At 37.9% G+C, this 18,236-nt stretch overlaps 2 protein-coding genes across 7 annotated transcripts in view; both read left to right on the plus strand.

The window, feature by feature from the left end:
• The first annotated feature begins 1,105 nt into the window (after window positions 1-1,105).
• On the plus strand, window positions 1,106-3,648 carry hand2 (heart and neural crest derivatives expressed 2). The gene is made up of 2 exons (XM_088912855.1): window positions 1,106-2,239; window positions 2,942-3,648. Exons 1-2 carry the CDS (start codon window positions 1,712-1,714, stop codon window positions 3,038-3,040), a joined length of 627 nt encoding a protein of 208 aa, XP_088768981.1. The 5' UTR covers window positions 1,106-1,711; the 3' UTR covers window positions 3,041-3,648.
• A 5,125-nt stretch (window positions 3,649-8,773) lies between these two features.
• Window positions 8,774-18,236, plus strand: part of LOC148840450 (scrapie-responsive protein 1-like) — a 36,684-nt gene continuing 27,221 nt past the window's right edge. For 5 of the 6 annotated variants that reach the window (XM_088922546.1, XM_088922519.1, XM_088922547.1 and 2 more), the window contains exon 1: window positions 8,829-9,001. The gene's annotated coding sequence lies outside the window, so the exon portion shown is untranslated. Of the gene's footprint in view, window positions 9,002-18,236 lie in introns of all 6 variants that reach the window. The other variant, XM_088922545.1, reaches the window with a different exon arrangement.

Consider the following 18,236-nt stretch of genomic DNA (forward strand, 5'->3'; position numbering starts at 1 on the left):
TATTTCGAGTAATGCTGAATTCGTCGACACGTAGGTAGCGACATTTAGACACCTTAAATCTGCAGTACAATTTAGTTGATTTATAACCGACGTGCAGTTTCTCGCTCCTCAAAGTCAGATGATGATATCGACGCTGTTTAGTAATACAAATTCGCAAGCGCTGTCTTGATTTGGGGCTGTTTTCATTTGTACAGGCTATTTGCTCTTTCCATTCTTAAACGTTCTATAAAAGAATACCTAAAATATTTATTGATATATATTTAGCATCCGATACCTTGTGTGCACGGCAGTATTTTTTCTTGCTTTTTAACGATTCGCGTTTCTTGGCAAACTTTAAATATTGCAAAGCTATGTGTAATTATCTTAACGGGGCCTACTTTTCTTCATAATATACATGATCTCCCGCAAAGAAATGGGTTGAGTTTCTTTCACGTTTATTGATTAGCAGTACATTGTACAACACAAGCCTTCGCTCGCCGCCCTGTGCATGGGTGAGTCGTGAGTCCCAGAAGCCACAACAGCAACAAAAACAACAACTAGAGCATCAACAGCAAAAATAATAGTAATACTTTAAACTTAGCGCGAATATATTGAAGGCTGTTCAAAACACTTTAGAACGCAGCACAGGAATGATGCGAAATGCATTCTGAACGTGTTTTGCGAGTATTAATCTTTATAATATAGAGTCTGTGCAGAGAGAGAATCTAAACAGTGTGATAAATATTTATTATGTGAAGACTGTGTGGATATCTATGCTTAAACACTTTGCTTAAAGTGGATGTATACTTATACAATTGTTTTGATTGTATGCACAGCCAAACTTACTTTTTTTACTATCTGCCTTAAAATCCCAAGATGTTTTAAAAGTTCAACGGGAAAGCAAATATACATAAATAAATAAGTGACACTTTATTATTATTATTATTATTATTATTATTATTATTATTATTATTGATGGACTTCATCAGCCAATCCTTAAAGGTGCGATTGGAAATTAGGAACGTAAACACCCTGTACTGCAGCTTTCAGTCCCTCCTACTCTGCGATCTGATTGGCCTGCAGACATTTTGACGACATATATTAACCCAAGCAGCTCTAAAGATGAAGTTGTGACATGGAGATCAAACTGAGAAATTCTTACCGTGCTGAAGAGTGAAGCCGGGCATTGCAAACCAGTGACTTTGGATTCGGAGAATACTGTTTTTAAATGCCGCAGCTGTTCGACCGGAAAGTGGGTTTAAAAGATATTCCGTATTCGTGAGGAATTCGTTTCCAGCTCTCATGAATGCCCTCGATAAGAAGGAAAGTATTTTAAAAGACTCAATAATGCAAAAGAAAAGCTTACACGCTGGAACTGGACAATGGAGAAAACTAAGTGTAAGTAATTGACCGCAGTTTTTTTTAAAGATCGTCATATTTTTTTGTTTCCTTTTGTCCCGCAGTTAGAAGAAAGGTGAGCTTGGAGATCTATTTATTGACCAACAGCATGCACTGCTGTCATTAGATTATCGGGGCTAACGGACAAGTAAAATGAGGCTGCATTAGGTAAAAACAGAATCGCGATTGGCCATTCGTTGACTTTGCACATTTAATTTTATGGCGAGCTTCCTTCACCCAGACTTCGCGGAGTCCCGTTAAACCGAATTTAAAAAAAAAACGGAGAACCATTCTCTTGTCGAGGTAGCTACAGATCAGCTCGGTGCGCTTTAGAATGAGTTTGGTTGGTGGATTCCCTCACCACCCAGTGGTGCATCACGATGGCTACTCCTTCGCTGCCGCAGCCGCTGCCAGCCGCTGCCATGAAGAGAACCCTTATTTCCACGGGTGGCTCATTAGCCATCCAGAGATGTCCCCCCCTGACTACACTATGGCACCGTCGTACAGCCCCGAATATGCCAACGGCGCGACAGCTCTTGACCACTCGCACTACGGGGGTGTTCCTGGGGCCGGGGCAGTTGGGCTGGGACCCCGTCCCGTGAAACGGAGAGGCACGGCCAACCGCAAGGAGAGGCGCAGGACTCAGAGCATCAACAGCGCTTTCGCCGAGCTGCGGGAGTGTATACCCAACGTCCCGGCCGACACGAAACTGTCCAAAATCAAAACGCTTCGGCTGGCCACCAGCTACATCGCCTACCTCATGGATCTGCTGGCCAAGGACGACCAGAATGGAGAGGCAGAGGCCTTCAAAGCGGAATTCAAAAAGACAGACGTGAAGGAAGAAAAGAGGAAGAAAGAACTGGTAAGGAAATATGCAGCCCCGACAAAGCAATATTTCAGCTATCGGAAGGTATATGGTGTGACGGCCATTTCTTCTGAACTAAAAAAAAACAACAACACACTTTTGCCAGCGGGGAAAGTCTTGTTTTCGACATCTAGGCACAAACACAATGCCTTTTAGATTTTTATTGGTATGGCAGTTGTATGCAGAACCAGATACATATTATTAAAATACTGGAGTAACAGTCTATTAAACTTAAAAAAAATAAGCCCAGACATTAACTGTATATTATTTATTGTATTCTATTTGGAATAAATAGTAACAAAATTATTAGCCTGTGTTTTCGAAATTCCTCGGTTGTCGTTTTTTTACGGTGTGTTCTATGCAAATATTTGCGTACGTTATTATTAACCTTGTTACTGCTACTACTGAATTGATGTTGGTGAATTTGGCCATTTCGAGGAAATACAATAATGGACACTATGTCCTCTCACGGGCAAAGCTAGAATGTACATTACGGAAAATGTACACGTCAAACGAAAAAGGTTTAATTCTAAAAAAAAATCCGGATACTTATAACTTTGGGGGAAAGTGGGCCACACACACACCGAGATGTTAGATATTAAAATGCGAAAGCTACGAATTGCAAGTACGCGCACAGAATCATTCTTGTTCTTAAATAACGCATATATTACGCTTATTTTTCTTCTTTTTCTTTAACAGAATGAAGTTTTGAAGAGCTCTGCGGGTAGCAATGACAAAAAAACCAAGGGAAGGACTGGCTGGCCTCAGCATGTCTGGGCGTTGGAACTCAAACAGTGAAAGTTTTCCTCCCCAAAAGGACTTAAAAGGAAAGCCTTTTAGACTCCTTCTCATATGTACACTACAAAAGTTATTTTTCGGAATATTTATGTGCAATTTTCCCGCCATGAAGAGTGGATATTTGAAGAAAATCATTCCATTTTTAAGAAGAGAAGACCTGTTTGGTAAGGGATTGTGAATGTCGTTTCATGTGGTGAATGTTTGTTTCATTGTTGAAGTGTAGAAAAGCCAAACAATGACTTTGGCACTAAAGTGTAAATGAAGTACAAGTTGGCTCTTTCTGGATATAAATATCATTGGAGTTTTACTGTTAAATATCTTGATCCAGTTCAAGTAATATTTCATTTGAAAATGTCACTTAGTGTTCTATTGTCATATTTTTGTGGTCGTCCAGTATTTGATGATGTTTTAAACAGCTGTTTAGTCTGTGCACTTCCGTCCAGAAACGTGGAGCTTTAATAATATTTGGAGATGTAAACAATGTAATTAATTCAATAAACCACTGTGTTTTTTTTAAACAAGCATAGACCTATTGTTGTATATATTAATATAACAAAGGTAATGTTGAAATGCTGACTAATTTAAAACACAATAAACCAGCTTATACCCCATGCATTGTTATTTAATCATTTGTTCTGCGTTTATGATCAAAAATACAAAATGCCCGTCTTAAATTAAAAATGTGATTTTTTGTTTCAAGCATTCTCCAGCTCTCACTTATATTAACAGAAATCCTGAAAGGAACTGCTGCTAGATTCTTACCTGTGCTTTCGCGCTTCACGCCATTTTAACGCAGTCCCGTGTTACAGATGACAGTATTAAAATCTTTGCAGCCTTACTTATCATGATGTGACAGTTAACTCAAATAGCACTCATGCGATGTATCTGGAACAACCCTTAAAATAGACTTTTAAACATTCCCACGCGTCAGATATTTGAACTGGTTGATGTGGATGGCGGTGTGGGGGCTGGGTTGTCTGGAAACATAGGTGATCATGTAACAGGTAATTTTTACCTTTAAGAGGAAACACTGAACAGGGGAGCAAAATATAGATTGTGGGATATAGAAGATTTACAACCAGTTTGTCAGAAGAATATTAAGTTTGTGGTCAGCAATATTCTCAAGGGTTATAATCCACAAATACAATATAAGCAGAATTGCCGTGTGAACGTGATCCAGGTCTGACTATTTGCTATGCAGTTTGCACACTGAATCTATTACATATAAAACCTGAAATCTGTAAAAAAAATGTTTTTTTCAATGAATGTGCCTTCTTCATTCGCTTCAATAATGTGCTTCCTGGCGTTGATTCAATAATGTATTAACTTAATTAGTGACGAACAAATACTGAAACGATCTGGTATTGGTAATTCATATATATACACACAATTATTATCTTGAGAAAACAGCAATACAATAGGAGTTATCCGCTTTAAACTTAATCTTCGAAAATGTAGTCATTTGCCCAGTGTAGCAAAAGCTGCCCAATTCCATAAAATGTAAAATTGTAATTCAATGTAACTCCAAGGCCGGGAGGTTAAAACTTGAGACAGACGTAGCCTACCTTTTTTGATAGGGTCGTATTCTCGACGTAAACGTAATCCTCTTATTTTAAAAGCGCCTATTTCTTTTAATATATATGGTTAAAAAATAGTCAATTAAAATTCCGCCATTCGAAATTTGGTTATTCGTACGTCTCGTGGTCCTAGTTGAAATAAAAGAGACCCGTATTATCGAAGTATTCCAACAAGCCTATATATGAGGCATATTCCTGTATAAGCATTTCTATACCGAATTATATTTTAAAATCATATATAAATTCTTCTAATGATAGATGTGTCATTGGCTTGTGTTTAATTGATAATTATGGTAGATTCCGCCTTTTTAAAAAGAGGTAATCCTTCTCCTAACTCAGATCACAAGAGCGGTAGACAGGCCGGAGCCTGAAAAAAATGTAGTTTTTGACATTAAAAGCTAAATGGGAAAGCGGGATAGGAGAAGGTAAATTAATAGTGTTCTGGGATGTCAGTATCGTGGCCTCCGAGTAAGCTCAGAGGTTGTAATGACTGATAACATATTTAGTAGAAAGACTTTTTAATACATAGGTTATAGGCCTTTGCATATCAGTATAACTTCATTCCCATCCGTCTTTGGGAAACGTATTTGTATTACACAAGCAAGCATCATAGTCTAACATTTGTTTTCTGTATTTTAAATTTAAAATATCCTCATGTAATTAAAATATATATAAGCCGTCCCACAAATTTGAATCTAAAAAAATAATTTTAGTGTCAGTGACGCGATATTATTATTAATTATTATTATTATTATTATTGAAGTATTTGTAATATTTAACCTTGCATTTAAATGTTTCCTCATTTTTTGCGAACAAAAAAAGGACTTTATTGGCCAGTTATTAAGACCAGTTCATTCAATACATAATTTTTAAACAAGCACGCCCTTCTTTAGTATTTTATTGTAATTAAAATGACTAAATGTTACTTAAAATTACAATTGTTTTCTTTATATAGCTTACAATTTACAGAAGGGAGTATTAGCCTTTTTCTTTGCGGTGCTCTGTGGTCGTTTGCGTATGCGTTTTATTTATTTAAAAGTGTCTTAAATTCTGTACACTATTGGAGCCTGTTGGTAACCAAATATGCGATCGTGTGCCCAATATATTTTAAGAGTGTTATGAAGTCCTTTGAAATAAACACTATTAAAAAAAGATAACGCAAAGCGATGATGTAAAACAAATCCGGTTGCATAAGATAAACGGTCCTTACATTAAATTAGCAGGTTCGGTTGGTCTCCTGTATGATCAGATAATTGCAGATAATTTGTTATCGGTGTCAAGATGGCGTCCAAGATACACATAACGGGCTAGTCTCTTTCGATTAAAGGAGCAGATAATTCTATGACCTTATTATGACCTACTGCTATTACCAGTTACAGAAACAGCGAAAAATTTGCCATAAACGTGTAAGGCAATTGTTTTTCTTAACAGTAATATAATTGCTTGTTTATTGAATAAATGGATTTATTATTCCTGTTTTTTTTTTCTACAGTCTTAAGACAGGCCTCTGCTTTAAATAGCCTACCATACAAGGTATTGTTCAGTTGTACAGTAATACTTATGTATATTTTGGAAGTGCCAAAGATGATAGGATACTAAAATGACTTCCATTCATTTGTTCGTATCCAAGAGGTTTAACAGACCCTAGAGCAGTTATCCTGGACTTCGGTAGAGGCAATAAAGTAGGTCTAACAATAGCAACCCGTCTAACCTTGACTGTGCGCTGCACCGCCTCGAAGCACATTCGCACCTTTAAGTAAACACGAACTATGCTGCAGCCTATGTAATATATTATTGACTCAACGGAATCCGCCTTCGCGCTAATGCAAGAAGGGACGCGACGCACGACTGTTTCCGAAATGCCCTTCATCGAAATCGAAATGGCAAAGCAACACGTGAGAATTTAAGGAAGTCTAAGGTAACAGACAGTAGAACACAGGCACCGTATAAGATCCTTCTCTCTGGTATTACAAACATCTGTGAACGATTAGTGCTCTCGGCCTTCCTCCAGTTCCTTTCTGTCTTTGCAGCGAGAGCCTATAGACATGTTGACGTCAGATCAGACGACAAGGAGCCATCGTGCTGCAGCATTGGGTGTAATCAACAGTGCAGCATCCACTTCCAGCTGTAGTCCAGTCCACAATCTGGTATGCGGATAATTCTGCCTTTAAGGCGTTTTATGGCAAAGGCGTTTGAATTTTCTTATTTGCCAAATCCTTTTTTTTTCCCTATAGAAATTAAATGCAGCACCAACAGGTTTAGTGGATGGTAAAAAAACAGAACCTTGAAACCAGTATACAATGGCTGGTATGGAAAATGCTTCGTTTTAAACCTCATTTATAAGGAAAACGCTTTTACACGGCTGTTATATCTGCTCAAGCTATTTTTGTGTTTAGTGAGCTGTGTCTTTTAAAAAAACTAAAAAATAAAAAACATAAACCGTGGTACTATTGTAACGACTAAGGAATAACTCGCTAATTAAACGCACTCCGCTCCTGTTCAATCGCCACTGCAGTACTTTGCACTGTGAATTACTGTTAATTGATAATCCTGGACTCACAATCCAAATCCAGTTTTCGTTTCTGTTTTCCAAACCCGTCTATGTATTGTTTGCAGTGGCTATAGGGGGCAAATCACAACAATATATTATTTTAAAATTAAACACATATAAATACTCCAAACTTTCAAAATTGGCTAATTAGATTTTTCTGATTTCACTTGTCTTTAATGTGCCAGACACGCCAGAAGAGGTAAAGCACTAAATGAAAGAAAACACGGTCACAAACGTCTGAAGAGCGTGGGAAAACGTAAGTTAGGAACTCACTACAGAAAATAAATGAAATCATAGATCATCATAACTGTAACAGTATTGAAGCCACCATGCTACTTCATCTATAAATGGGCGCAGTTTTAAAGTTTTAAAAAAATGTACATCTCAAACTGAATTCCTACAGTAAATTAAAATTTTAAGTGTCCTCCAAAAACACAATTAATAATGTATGGATACATTCTCAACCAGCGGCTGGTACAAGGAAAACTATATACGAGCACGAATGCGAATTAAAAGTCATATATATGCATAGGCGAAATGTTTCATTTCGATAGCGTAATAAATTTCAGAAGAGACGGGTTGCTTATTTACATATGCTCATTATTTTTATTTTTTTAATTTAAATATACACAATCAGAGGTCAGTAAAACAATTACGTTCTTTTGTATTTTTCAGGGCTTCAGAATGTGCGATTTCGTAGCGTACTTTTCGTTTACATCGGCATTTTATTTTTGGTGAAACTTGTCTCTAGTACTGTAAAGGAAAGGCGGCCTGCCTTTTGCATCTATCTGCAGGGGGGGTAAGATTTATTCTTAACTCATACTTTTCATGACCAGCAGCTAAAATTCATTTAAGTCTTCATCACTCAAATGTTATCTTTTCGGGTCACAGACTGGGTAATTCTTTGAATATGTTCGTATTCTTATGTCAATGATTTATTCAACGAGTGTATCAATAGCCTATGTTTTTAAATTATTTTGTGCTCTTTATAAAATTATTTTTGTGTGTGTTAATTCAAAAATATTCGAAAAAACATGTTCAAAATGTTTTTCATTATCCATTACCAGTACTTCGTCTTGTTTTCAAGACTTCTTCAAACCTGTGTTGTATTACAAAGAAGCATGCGCTTTTTCAGGTTCATTTGGTCTAAGGTTGGAATAAACCACTTCTTTAAGTTATTTGTATTTTTTTAAGCTGCTAGCAGTACCCTCCGACATAATGCGCCTTACAGCTCCATGCCGTGTTTTAATGGAAGTGCACATTTCCATTTAAAAATGTTTCAAGAAATATCAAGTGCAAAGCGCGGGCAGAACTTTCTCTTTTTGAGCTGTCCCGGGTGTGGGAACACTGGTATCAGTAATATGCAGTATACAGAAATCAGCCACCTTTTCTAAAATCAAGGAACAAATTGGAAACTAGAGGAGGATTATTTTATCTTTACTGCGGTTATGTGGTACGAAGAAGCAGCCCAGACAGTATTTGTAAGACGTTTTTTTGGGGGGGTTGTAGTTGCGGAAGATCAGGTCTGTGCCCTATAGTGCTGTCAGTTGTGACAGATCCCAGATGGAGCCGCTACTGTATGTGAGATTGAGTTTCTCACCAAAAACTCACTCTCTCTCCAAACCGTCTTCAAAATCCTTCTCCGTGTACTACAGGTTGCTTCGCTTGATATCAACAAACCTAAATTGTTTCAGCTTCTATAAAGAACGACGTACATCTTACAGCGTTGGCTGTGCTACGGGTTAAAAATATCAGATCGAATAACTCACGCCAGGACTAGTTAATATGTGCAATCGACTGTTCTTCGACAGAAACTAAATCAGTGATGCACTGGTAGGTGAATTATTTATTTCTGCTTTCAGACATATGCACAAAGAGGAATTTACTCGTCATAGTGGGTAAATCAATTAAAACGTATATAAGTTTTTTTTAAATAAGTTAATGGTAGTGTAAAAGTGTAACAATCTGAATAAAATATTGCCTGCCTTATAATTATTTTATTTGTGTTATAAAAAATCATTTTATTTTTCTTCGACCTGTATCGAACCTACACTCGTCCGTGGACAGGAAAACCTGCGAAGATTAATTTATCATTGCTGGCACACGTCCACGCATACAGAATATTTCCGTGAATCTTGCCTGAATTCGGGGGTTTGAACAACAAGCAATATGTGAGAAAAAAATATAGCTTTCCAGACTGTAATTAAAAATAAAGCTCACTTGTAGTAACACAGTAAAACGTCTGCAGTTTTGTAAGTTTGTAGTTTTTTATTAATTGATAAACATAAGGAAAGGTTTCACAGGGAAACCCATTGGGGTTTTACCCTAGCTCCATGGATTCGCGGTTCTGTAAATTTGAAATTTAAGCGATGACTCATTCTTTTTTTTTTTGCTTTTTTATCCCTTTTTGTCCTATGTTTCTATTTCTTTCTCTTTGTTACTTTAGTCCAAATGACTGTGTATTCAGCTAATGAAGTACTAAAACAGAAGAAGGCGGAATTTAAAAGGTGTTTTCAGCCCAGACAAAAGTTAAAAGAAAGAAAAGCTGTCTGTATTCATCCTATTTCGTGCTAGAGAAAATGGGAAGTCAAAAGAGATTGTAGACGGAAACATCTATCGACATATGCAGTTTCGACCAAATCTAATGGGGGATAAACATTTACGGGGGGAAAAAAGTATAGAAACGCAGAGGTATGAAACTCACACGGCCCCTGTGCTAGATCGAGACAATTTAGGGGGTGTAGACCTCTGGTTACACCACAGGCCTGAAGCAGAGCGCTTTGTTCCCAGATGACTTAAGAACAGTTCGGAATTGAGTGGAAGGGATGTAGATATAGGCTTCCATTGCAGTCAACATGTGGACCTCCTAAGTGAAAACTTCTACGTGACTTTCAACAGGCTTTAACGTCACTTTCAACGTTGTAAACATCGCCTACATCGACGCGTCCACACTTCCGAAGTGAGAAAAAGAGGCTCGCAATCAACCTCTTAATAATGTTTGCGTTCAAAATCTGAGTTATGATACCCGAAAAGGGTGTTTGTGAACGGCCTTGTTAATGTGAGCTTGCCTCTCTGTGAATTAGAAGGGTTTTTCTTTCCCGGCCAGACCCCCAGAAGAATCTATTACCGCTCCAGTCCCGTTGAGCGCTTGTTCAAGCGCTAGGAGACCTGGAGACCTCCCAAGTGGATAGTACATAGGTGTCATAGCGGGGACTGCGCACTCTCCATTTCTGATAGCTTCGCAGGCTCCACTGAGCCCCCACTCCGCTGTGCAGCTCGGCAGCGAATTAAACACGAAATGTTTAGCTCCAGGAGAATAAGTCCACAAATGTAACATCTGATTGAAAATATTCCTCCCAAAAGTCGTATGATGTAGTTCTAAAATCACATTCACCCATTGAAAACATATTGCTAAAGGCAAAGGGAACGCAGGGAATGTAGACTTTTGTTGTACTTCGATGATACTGAGGATCAAAAGATGGGGTTTAGAAAATGGGATATTTTTAAACTTGAGGTCGCTGAATTCTCTGAAATACATATAAATACATCATTCACTTACCACACCCCTCTTTCGCTAAGCAGCACCTTTTATGGGCGATGTTGGATGTGGCGAATTAGACGCACAGGAAAATGTCCTATTGAATTAGTAGCATAGGTCAGTGTATATTTCAATGTCTTCGGCTGCGCTTCTTTCACTATGGATGAGAGCGCGTTTGCAATATAATTAAGGATGGTTTTGAGCCAAACACAGGACAAGACGTACGGGCGCTGTTTCAGTTACCTTGTTGTAGTCCTTATTGGGTATACCCTACCGAAACAGCGAAAACTCAACACTGTCGGTGGCTTTTTTTGCTTTAGTTATTACTTTGTTTTCTTCTTTTTTTTGGACATAGATCCTGGCTTATGCTGGAAAAATAAAACAAAAAGCCGTCAGTTGTTCAGAGCGAACTCGCATGTCATATCTCTAAGTTTACTCTCAATTTAACTTACAAGCGGCTCTGAACAGCATCTTCGTCTAATCTCTCTGTATGAAAAGTCTTCTGTTACAGAATACGAAACTTTTGATGACCCTAATTGACTGAAGGGCTGGCGTTTAAACCATTTAAGGCGGACATCATGGTAACTTCTATTAGACCTAATAGTTGTGTTGTTTTTACTAAATGCTTCGGATTGACAGAGAATGACCTTGGCCATTTTCTGTCATTGAGTTAGGGGAAAGAAAGAGAAAACATATGAGCGTTCAGCATAATAAATTGTCATAGTATCTTTACGTGGAACTTTAGAAACAAGCAAAGGCGTTGAATGGTTCAAGCAGTCTATCCAAGCTAATTACAAAATTTATTTGTTTACGTTGTCTTTGAGCATAATTACATTTATCAATCAATGACCTAAATAGTATTTTTTTATAAATTAATTCATTCGTACATTCGTAACACAACGTAAATTAGCGTACGGTACTACCAAGCTGAACCGAAATTAAACAATGAATGAACAGGCTCCGTTTTTTGTCAACGAGCACACAACAGCTCCAGTAGTAACTCTTAGTTTTATTACAGAATATGTTAAAAAGCGAAGTGCTGAGATTGACCAAAACGCGGGTTTGAAACTGATTCCCCCGAATGAGAGTCCCTTTTAATCAGATTTTCTATTACTGCTCTGAAATGAACGAACCGAAAGGCAGAGAGACTTACTTCAGCCATTCCAATTGGAGCAGCGTGGAAAAATAAGAAGTAAAAAAAGGAAAGAGCCCCAGCTCTCCGTTTTTGTCCAGCCAAGAAATGTAGCCAATTGCAAAGTCTGTGCGTTTCACCGAAGACACGCCGTGGGTCCCAGGCCCTGCCAGAGAAGGTTTACAAAAGAGATGCCTAGAGACAGTGTTGCGGTTTTTAAGTGTATTAGTAGTAAAGATAATGGCAGCAGTGGCCTAGCAGATAACTGAACGTAAGTGCAGCATAAAGCAGTGGCATAAGTTATATCATTTTCAGTTTTTCTCAAAGATGATTTATGGGTTTTCCTTCTGTTAAGAATTTCCCTGCTAATTATTAAATCTGGGTTGATCCTTGGCCAGGAAAAAAAAAATAGGTAGAAGGAAAAAGCTGGTGAAGACAGAAATTCTTGCACCACATGGAGAGGTACAATGAAGAAGAGGGTGAGGTTAGCTATGATTAAGTATGTCGATATCTTATATCATGACATTTCAAAACAGAAAAAAATCAGCTAGAGTCTTTTAAAAAATATATTTCAAAATATACTGCATTTTTCCTTCATCTGGAACTTTTGTATATATAAATTTTACAAGTAACGTGCGCTCAGAGTCTTGAATTTCATCCATGCTAGTGGCTAAAAGCGTTTAAATGTGTTCGTTTTCTCACGGATAATTCTATTTCTCACCAGCACCTAATAGCCCTCTTCTAAATGAATGAAGAAATATAAGAAACGTTTCTTCCCAGAAGAGAAGACGCCTCTTCACTCGCCCCGTGCATTTTCCTAACACACTCAGAAGACAGGTTTTCATGATATTTATAAAGTTTTTGTTCACCGTAAGGTAGCCTATATGTGAGGGGGGAACGAACAAGACTCTCATTTTTCAATTTTCATTTCCGACAGCATTTGTTTTCTATCAGGACAAATCCACTTGGTTTTGTACAGTTTACGGGGTACAGCATATTCAAATAAAAAGTACATGTAGTCTTGAATGACACCAGTACTATATTTCAACATTAAAGAAATGCTCGTTCATTTTATATAGCAACCCTGTTGATTCACGTCTCCGATCTCCTGCCGTCCGTATACGGCGAGATATGCAGAAATTGTTTATACAGGTCGCGAACGAGGAATAAATAGATTTATTAAATAGATTAATTGATATATTTGCTTTCTACTTTTTATGCGTTTTTATATATGATCCATAAAGACGAAGCTCATCTTAGACCCAAAAGTGTTAGCGTGAACAGCTAAGTTCTTATCTGAAAGGTCTTATCCTCGCCCCCTTTTTGCGATTTTGCTGTTGTTAAAGAAAATTCTGTTTCCTTTGAGACGTTTAAAGTTTAAACAGAAAAACTGAATGTAAATTTTGCAGTGCTTTTTTTCTGGCTTGTCAAGAGTGTGAATTATTTTTTCATGATAATTGTTTTCAAGCAACAATTCCAATATTGTTCGGACGGTTAGGATCTTAAAATGAACTAATTTCTTCGTTCCAGGTCAAATTAAATAAACATTGTGAAGAGTTACGATACTTTAATGCCGCTGTTCTGACTTTCAATATGCTTTCTTAGGGCCTTAGATGACACCCTAATGTTCTTGATAAATTAACAACAAAGAGCAAATAGACTACTTGGCAGTACAGTCACTGTGAGAAGTTCAGTCCTGCTTTAGAAATGTACAGTATGACTTATTATCATGCACGAATAACAGCGGTCCTGCTTCATGCTTTGCGAAGTTTGAATCTAGGCTGCTGAAAAACAGGATCAAAATGACAGCTTATAAAAACGCCGCAATTGCACATGAGAACAAAGCATACACATATAACATATATAACCGATGTCAGTTTCAAAGTCACGTTTTACAGATCTGGTACCATATAGACTTTGAATCTCATATTTGTTTTATTAAATGTTTCTGTAAGAAATAACAGAAATTAAGAAAATTCAAATGGCAAGATTGTAAATCATATGTAACGAAAGTAATGACAAGAAAGATTTTCGAAGCAGAGACTAATTATTTGAAGTTACATGTATATAACTAGGTGTATGGACCATCGAATATCATTTTTTCCTTTATTTGTAATCATTCTTACAGGCAGAATAGGGCATCAATGACAATTCTGTTTGTCTGCAGATATTTGATTAATGTTATCTGAATGATATTTAGCAGTAGTGTGGTAGAAATTGACTTTATTGTCTCACTACAGAGGTTCTACAGACTACACTGGATTCGCAAATGGCGCTCTTTACTCCTTGGGTGTAAAACATTTATTATTGTAACATCCTCCTCTGTATATTTTCCTGACATTTGGCGTGATATAATTGCATCAAAAACTAACAGTTTTAGACAGTGTTAGTGAGGCAACTACATATTAAATACGATTGTACTGCTTGCACGTAAGCACTCTTAATAGGCACACGTCTGTGTGTTATATGTGGCGTATAGAGCTGATTCCTGTTAAATACGAAAAGGAAATAAATAATTAGTTGCCTATTTTAATATCTTGATGTTTCTTCATCTCTTACGCGTTCTAATATCAATGCAAATCCTTCAGTGCTGATTAGATCCGTTTCTAAATATACAAGTATCAAAGGGAATATGTAGCAGGTTTGACGTGCACAAGCAGAATATAAATTACTGTTTAACATTTCACAACTGCTCAGTATACTACTATAAAACTGGCCACCTCATTGAAAATTGAATTTGTTCCCGATATATATACGTCAATACGCTTTTCCATCAGATTAGCGACTTCAATAACGGAGCCGCATGTACCGTATACTTAGTTTCTTGTGCTATTCGTGGTTTTACAGGCTATCGTATTCCACTGACTCAAGCTAAATCTCGCATTGACAACACTTGGTAAGACATAAGGATCACGAATCTCTTTTGAACATAAGAGATAGGGCTGTTTAAACAGGCGTTAGATACTTAAAATAGAAGCCGAGACAATTGCAAGTGAGTATAGACTCGAAGATCCTCGCTCGACACCGTTGGATGGGCTTGTGATCTTTTCCAATTTGTAGTACACTCCCCTGCTAGTTGTGCGTAGCAGTGCACGTTCTGCTAATTCTACGATTAGCTAATATAGACTTTTAACATAATTAATACATTCATAGGTTCTTTATGACAATGTTGCCCTTACGTTGTAAATTTAAAAAGGATGGATTTAAAATTTAGTGCGAAGCTACAAATATGAAAATTCACATATACTTTAATAGGGCCTTTTGATCAATTAAACTGTTATTTAAACTGTCTATTCTATGGACAGTGGCTATGCAAACATGAATTCGTGATTGAAATGTATAATTTACCTGTATAAGGTTTTTGATGGATTTTTCAGTGTACACACGGGTGAGAACATTTTCCCTACCAGACATTATCTCATTTAAAGCACTACAAATGATGAAAAATGAGACAAGGAAATTCTTTTATTAAGGACAAATTGAATTCAAGTGAATACCGAGTAAATATCACTTTTTCAATGTTCCGAATTTGAAGCAGTAACATCATTCGCACTTGATGCACCAGGCTAAAGCACACAAAGTCTTCCTAGAAATGTTTATTAATGTATTCACTTTTATTCTAAATATGAGTGCAACTGTTGTTATTCAGAATTTTGAAACTGTCCATTAAAAAGTTTTTTTTTAGAAACCATTTGCCAAAATGTTATAAATAATTCACTACTGCATTCTTGTTAGAGGGGACTGGTTAAGTACTGTACATAAATTGCTATGGAATTACACATCCTAAATAGGACTTTGGCGTACCTAAATGTTGATGCCAAGAATGATTGGAGTTTCAGCTTTGGGGATTCAAGTTCATTGCTCTTCTGTATAATAATTTATCTCTTCCAGTCTACGTGCTCTATCTGTGTAACTGTTTGTGTGTCCTTAAAATGTTCACCATGGTGTAAAAAGAACACTTCATTGTTACCATAGCTAAATCATAATACAAATCTGGTCAAATGTAGGGAGGTATGATAGAGTATGACATAATCCATGGGGAATAATGGAAAAGGCAAGTAAGCTTGTGGTATGCTAATATTAAAACCACACGAAAATATGGTCTAAATGCATTAAATAAACTTAAGGGAAGGCACTGGGATTATGTAGCCTCCTGTTTAAATTAGAGTGGGCTGCCTGCAGCCCACATTACTAAACCCTTCTCCCTGTTTTTGTCATTAATTGCTGTAATTGCATTACTTAGCATTACATTCATGCGGAGTCCAGAATCTGACTGTAAGGATTAGGTAAATCCTTAAAAATAGTGTTTTTAACACCAATCTATTTTCCCTTTGACTGAGTGTCTGATGTGTGGGAGGTGCAGCATGTGGATTCTTTCTCCACTGACTGACAGATCTGCATGATTAGAGGTATGGTGTTATAATTAAGCAGTCACACCGATGAAGAATAGTGTGGCAGGGATGAGTTGAGTGCAGGGGATTTGGTTAAACCTCTCCAGCATTCTGGGGATGCAGTGTGAGTCCATTTTTTTATTATTTTCAGCCAGCAACAAAGGTACGCAAAGATTCAAGGTTCAAATTTATAGCTGAATCTGAATTCAGCTCCTGAGAGGTCCTCGACCAGCAAAACAAGACCTTCAGCACTGATCAGCAAGAGCCTCTGGCTGCTTTGTAAATAAAGAAAACATAACAAGGAGACTTAACTCTGTCAGACAGATGAGAAAGAGCCCAAAGATGGCAACCAAGTAGTGGTGTGTTCCATCAGACCTCTTATTAACTGAAAATGGTCTTGTTCCTCTCATTTGTCATTCTCAGTAACAGTGGACCTGGATGCTGTTACTGTTCAATGGACAGAGTCGATGGTTACATTAAGCCTCCTCAGCATCCTCTTGGAATGTGTAGGCCTTTGGTTCCCTCTTTCACCTGCTCCCATCAAAACAATCTCACTGCCTTTCCACTGATTACAATATACCCTATCCTCTACAGTGGCGTGGGGTTGTGCAGGGGAGGAGATCAGAGCAATTCTGTCATCTCCATTGTCTGCTGAGGAGCTCACTGAAGCATAGTTCTCAAAAATACTGCATGAACCAGGAAGAACTGATTGCAGTGCTACAAGAAGTGCATTGTTTGAACCCTGAACCTTTCAGACAGTGCTTCCCATTCTACCAAGCCAGATATAATGAACAGTAAGGCACAGATTAGGAAAAAGATAAGAGCTGTCACAAATCCATGCACTGAGCCACTGTCTGTCTCCAGAGACCCATTCTGTTCTATTTTGAAATGACAACAAAAGGTTGTCATGGGCACCTTCATGGGCTGTCACAGAGGCCCACTTCAATAAGACCCTAACACTGTGACCTCGTGCCTTGAGCTCTTCCACTGAACGCTGGGTCTTCAGATGCCTTGGCGTTATGCAATTGGGTTATGGGTCTCAGGTCATTCTTACCTAATGTGGCTTGGAATAGGTGTTTCACAAAGAGAGGACCATCCTCTTATATGTCACACAGTATAGTCATCTACATCTTCTTTGCCTACATCTTCCCACTCTCAGTCTACAAGTGCACTGGTTTATGCAACACAGTTTCAAAGACTCTGCACTCTATAGTCCTAATTGGTTTCTCATGTCCAAGAGCTTTGCTGAAGTTTGGTCAGACCTGCACCTCTTGCTCTTGGGGAAAGGCTGTCTCATAAACCTATTGTATCATTTGCTAAGTATCTTCCACCAGCCTGGCACAGTTGGCCTACCACACAAATGCTCTAGATTTATTCTTCAATCCTTCCTGCATCTTCTAAGCTTCCAAACATTGTGTGCCATACACTTTCCTACTACAAGACCTGTCAGAGCTTCTGGTCTTGACAGTATGGACCACGTGGAGAATTTGTTCTTTAGCAATATTGAAATCAGCCTCCAGGGTGCTCCCAGCAGGAAAGGAAAAATGACTTGGATCACTCCCTCCTGCTTTCCCTCGCTCAGGAGATGCTACTTTCTTCTGTAGCTAGTTACGACAGCTGGAACCCCACAGGAGCAAAGAGGCTGTGGCACAGCAGGGGCACCTGTGTCCCTGCCCTCATCCCCCGTGTTCCCCGGCTTGCATGCTGGCTTGTGTTTCATGCTTTCACTGTTAGTTGCGGTCCCATTGTAACTGAATCCCAGCTGTAAGGCAAGTATTAGAGAAACAGAAGCTAAACTCTTACTTGAGCTTTGCTGAAGACATTGGAATAATAAACAACAAAGACAGGAATCCATGTGCTTTCTAATCTATCTTGCATATAATCATCAGACAGTGCCAAAAGAGAGACACTCTGAACCATTGAGTTCCACAGTGCACTCTACTCATTCACTTTAAATACAATATAAAATGCACCATTGTACAAGTGTTGTACAATATGAATTCAGGG

This window comes from Atractosteus spatula, chromosome 1 (assembly GCF_055471065.1).
Source record: "Atractosteus spatula isolate fAtrSpa1 chromosome 1, fAtrSpa1.hap1, whole genome shotgun sequence".
NCBI lineage: Eukaryota > Metazoa > Chordata > Actinopteri > Semionotiformes > Lepisosteidae > Atractosteus > Atractosteus spatula.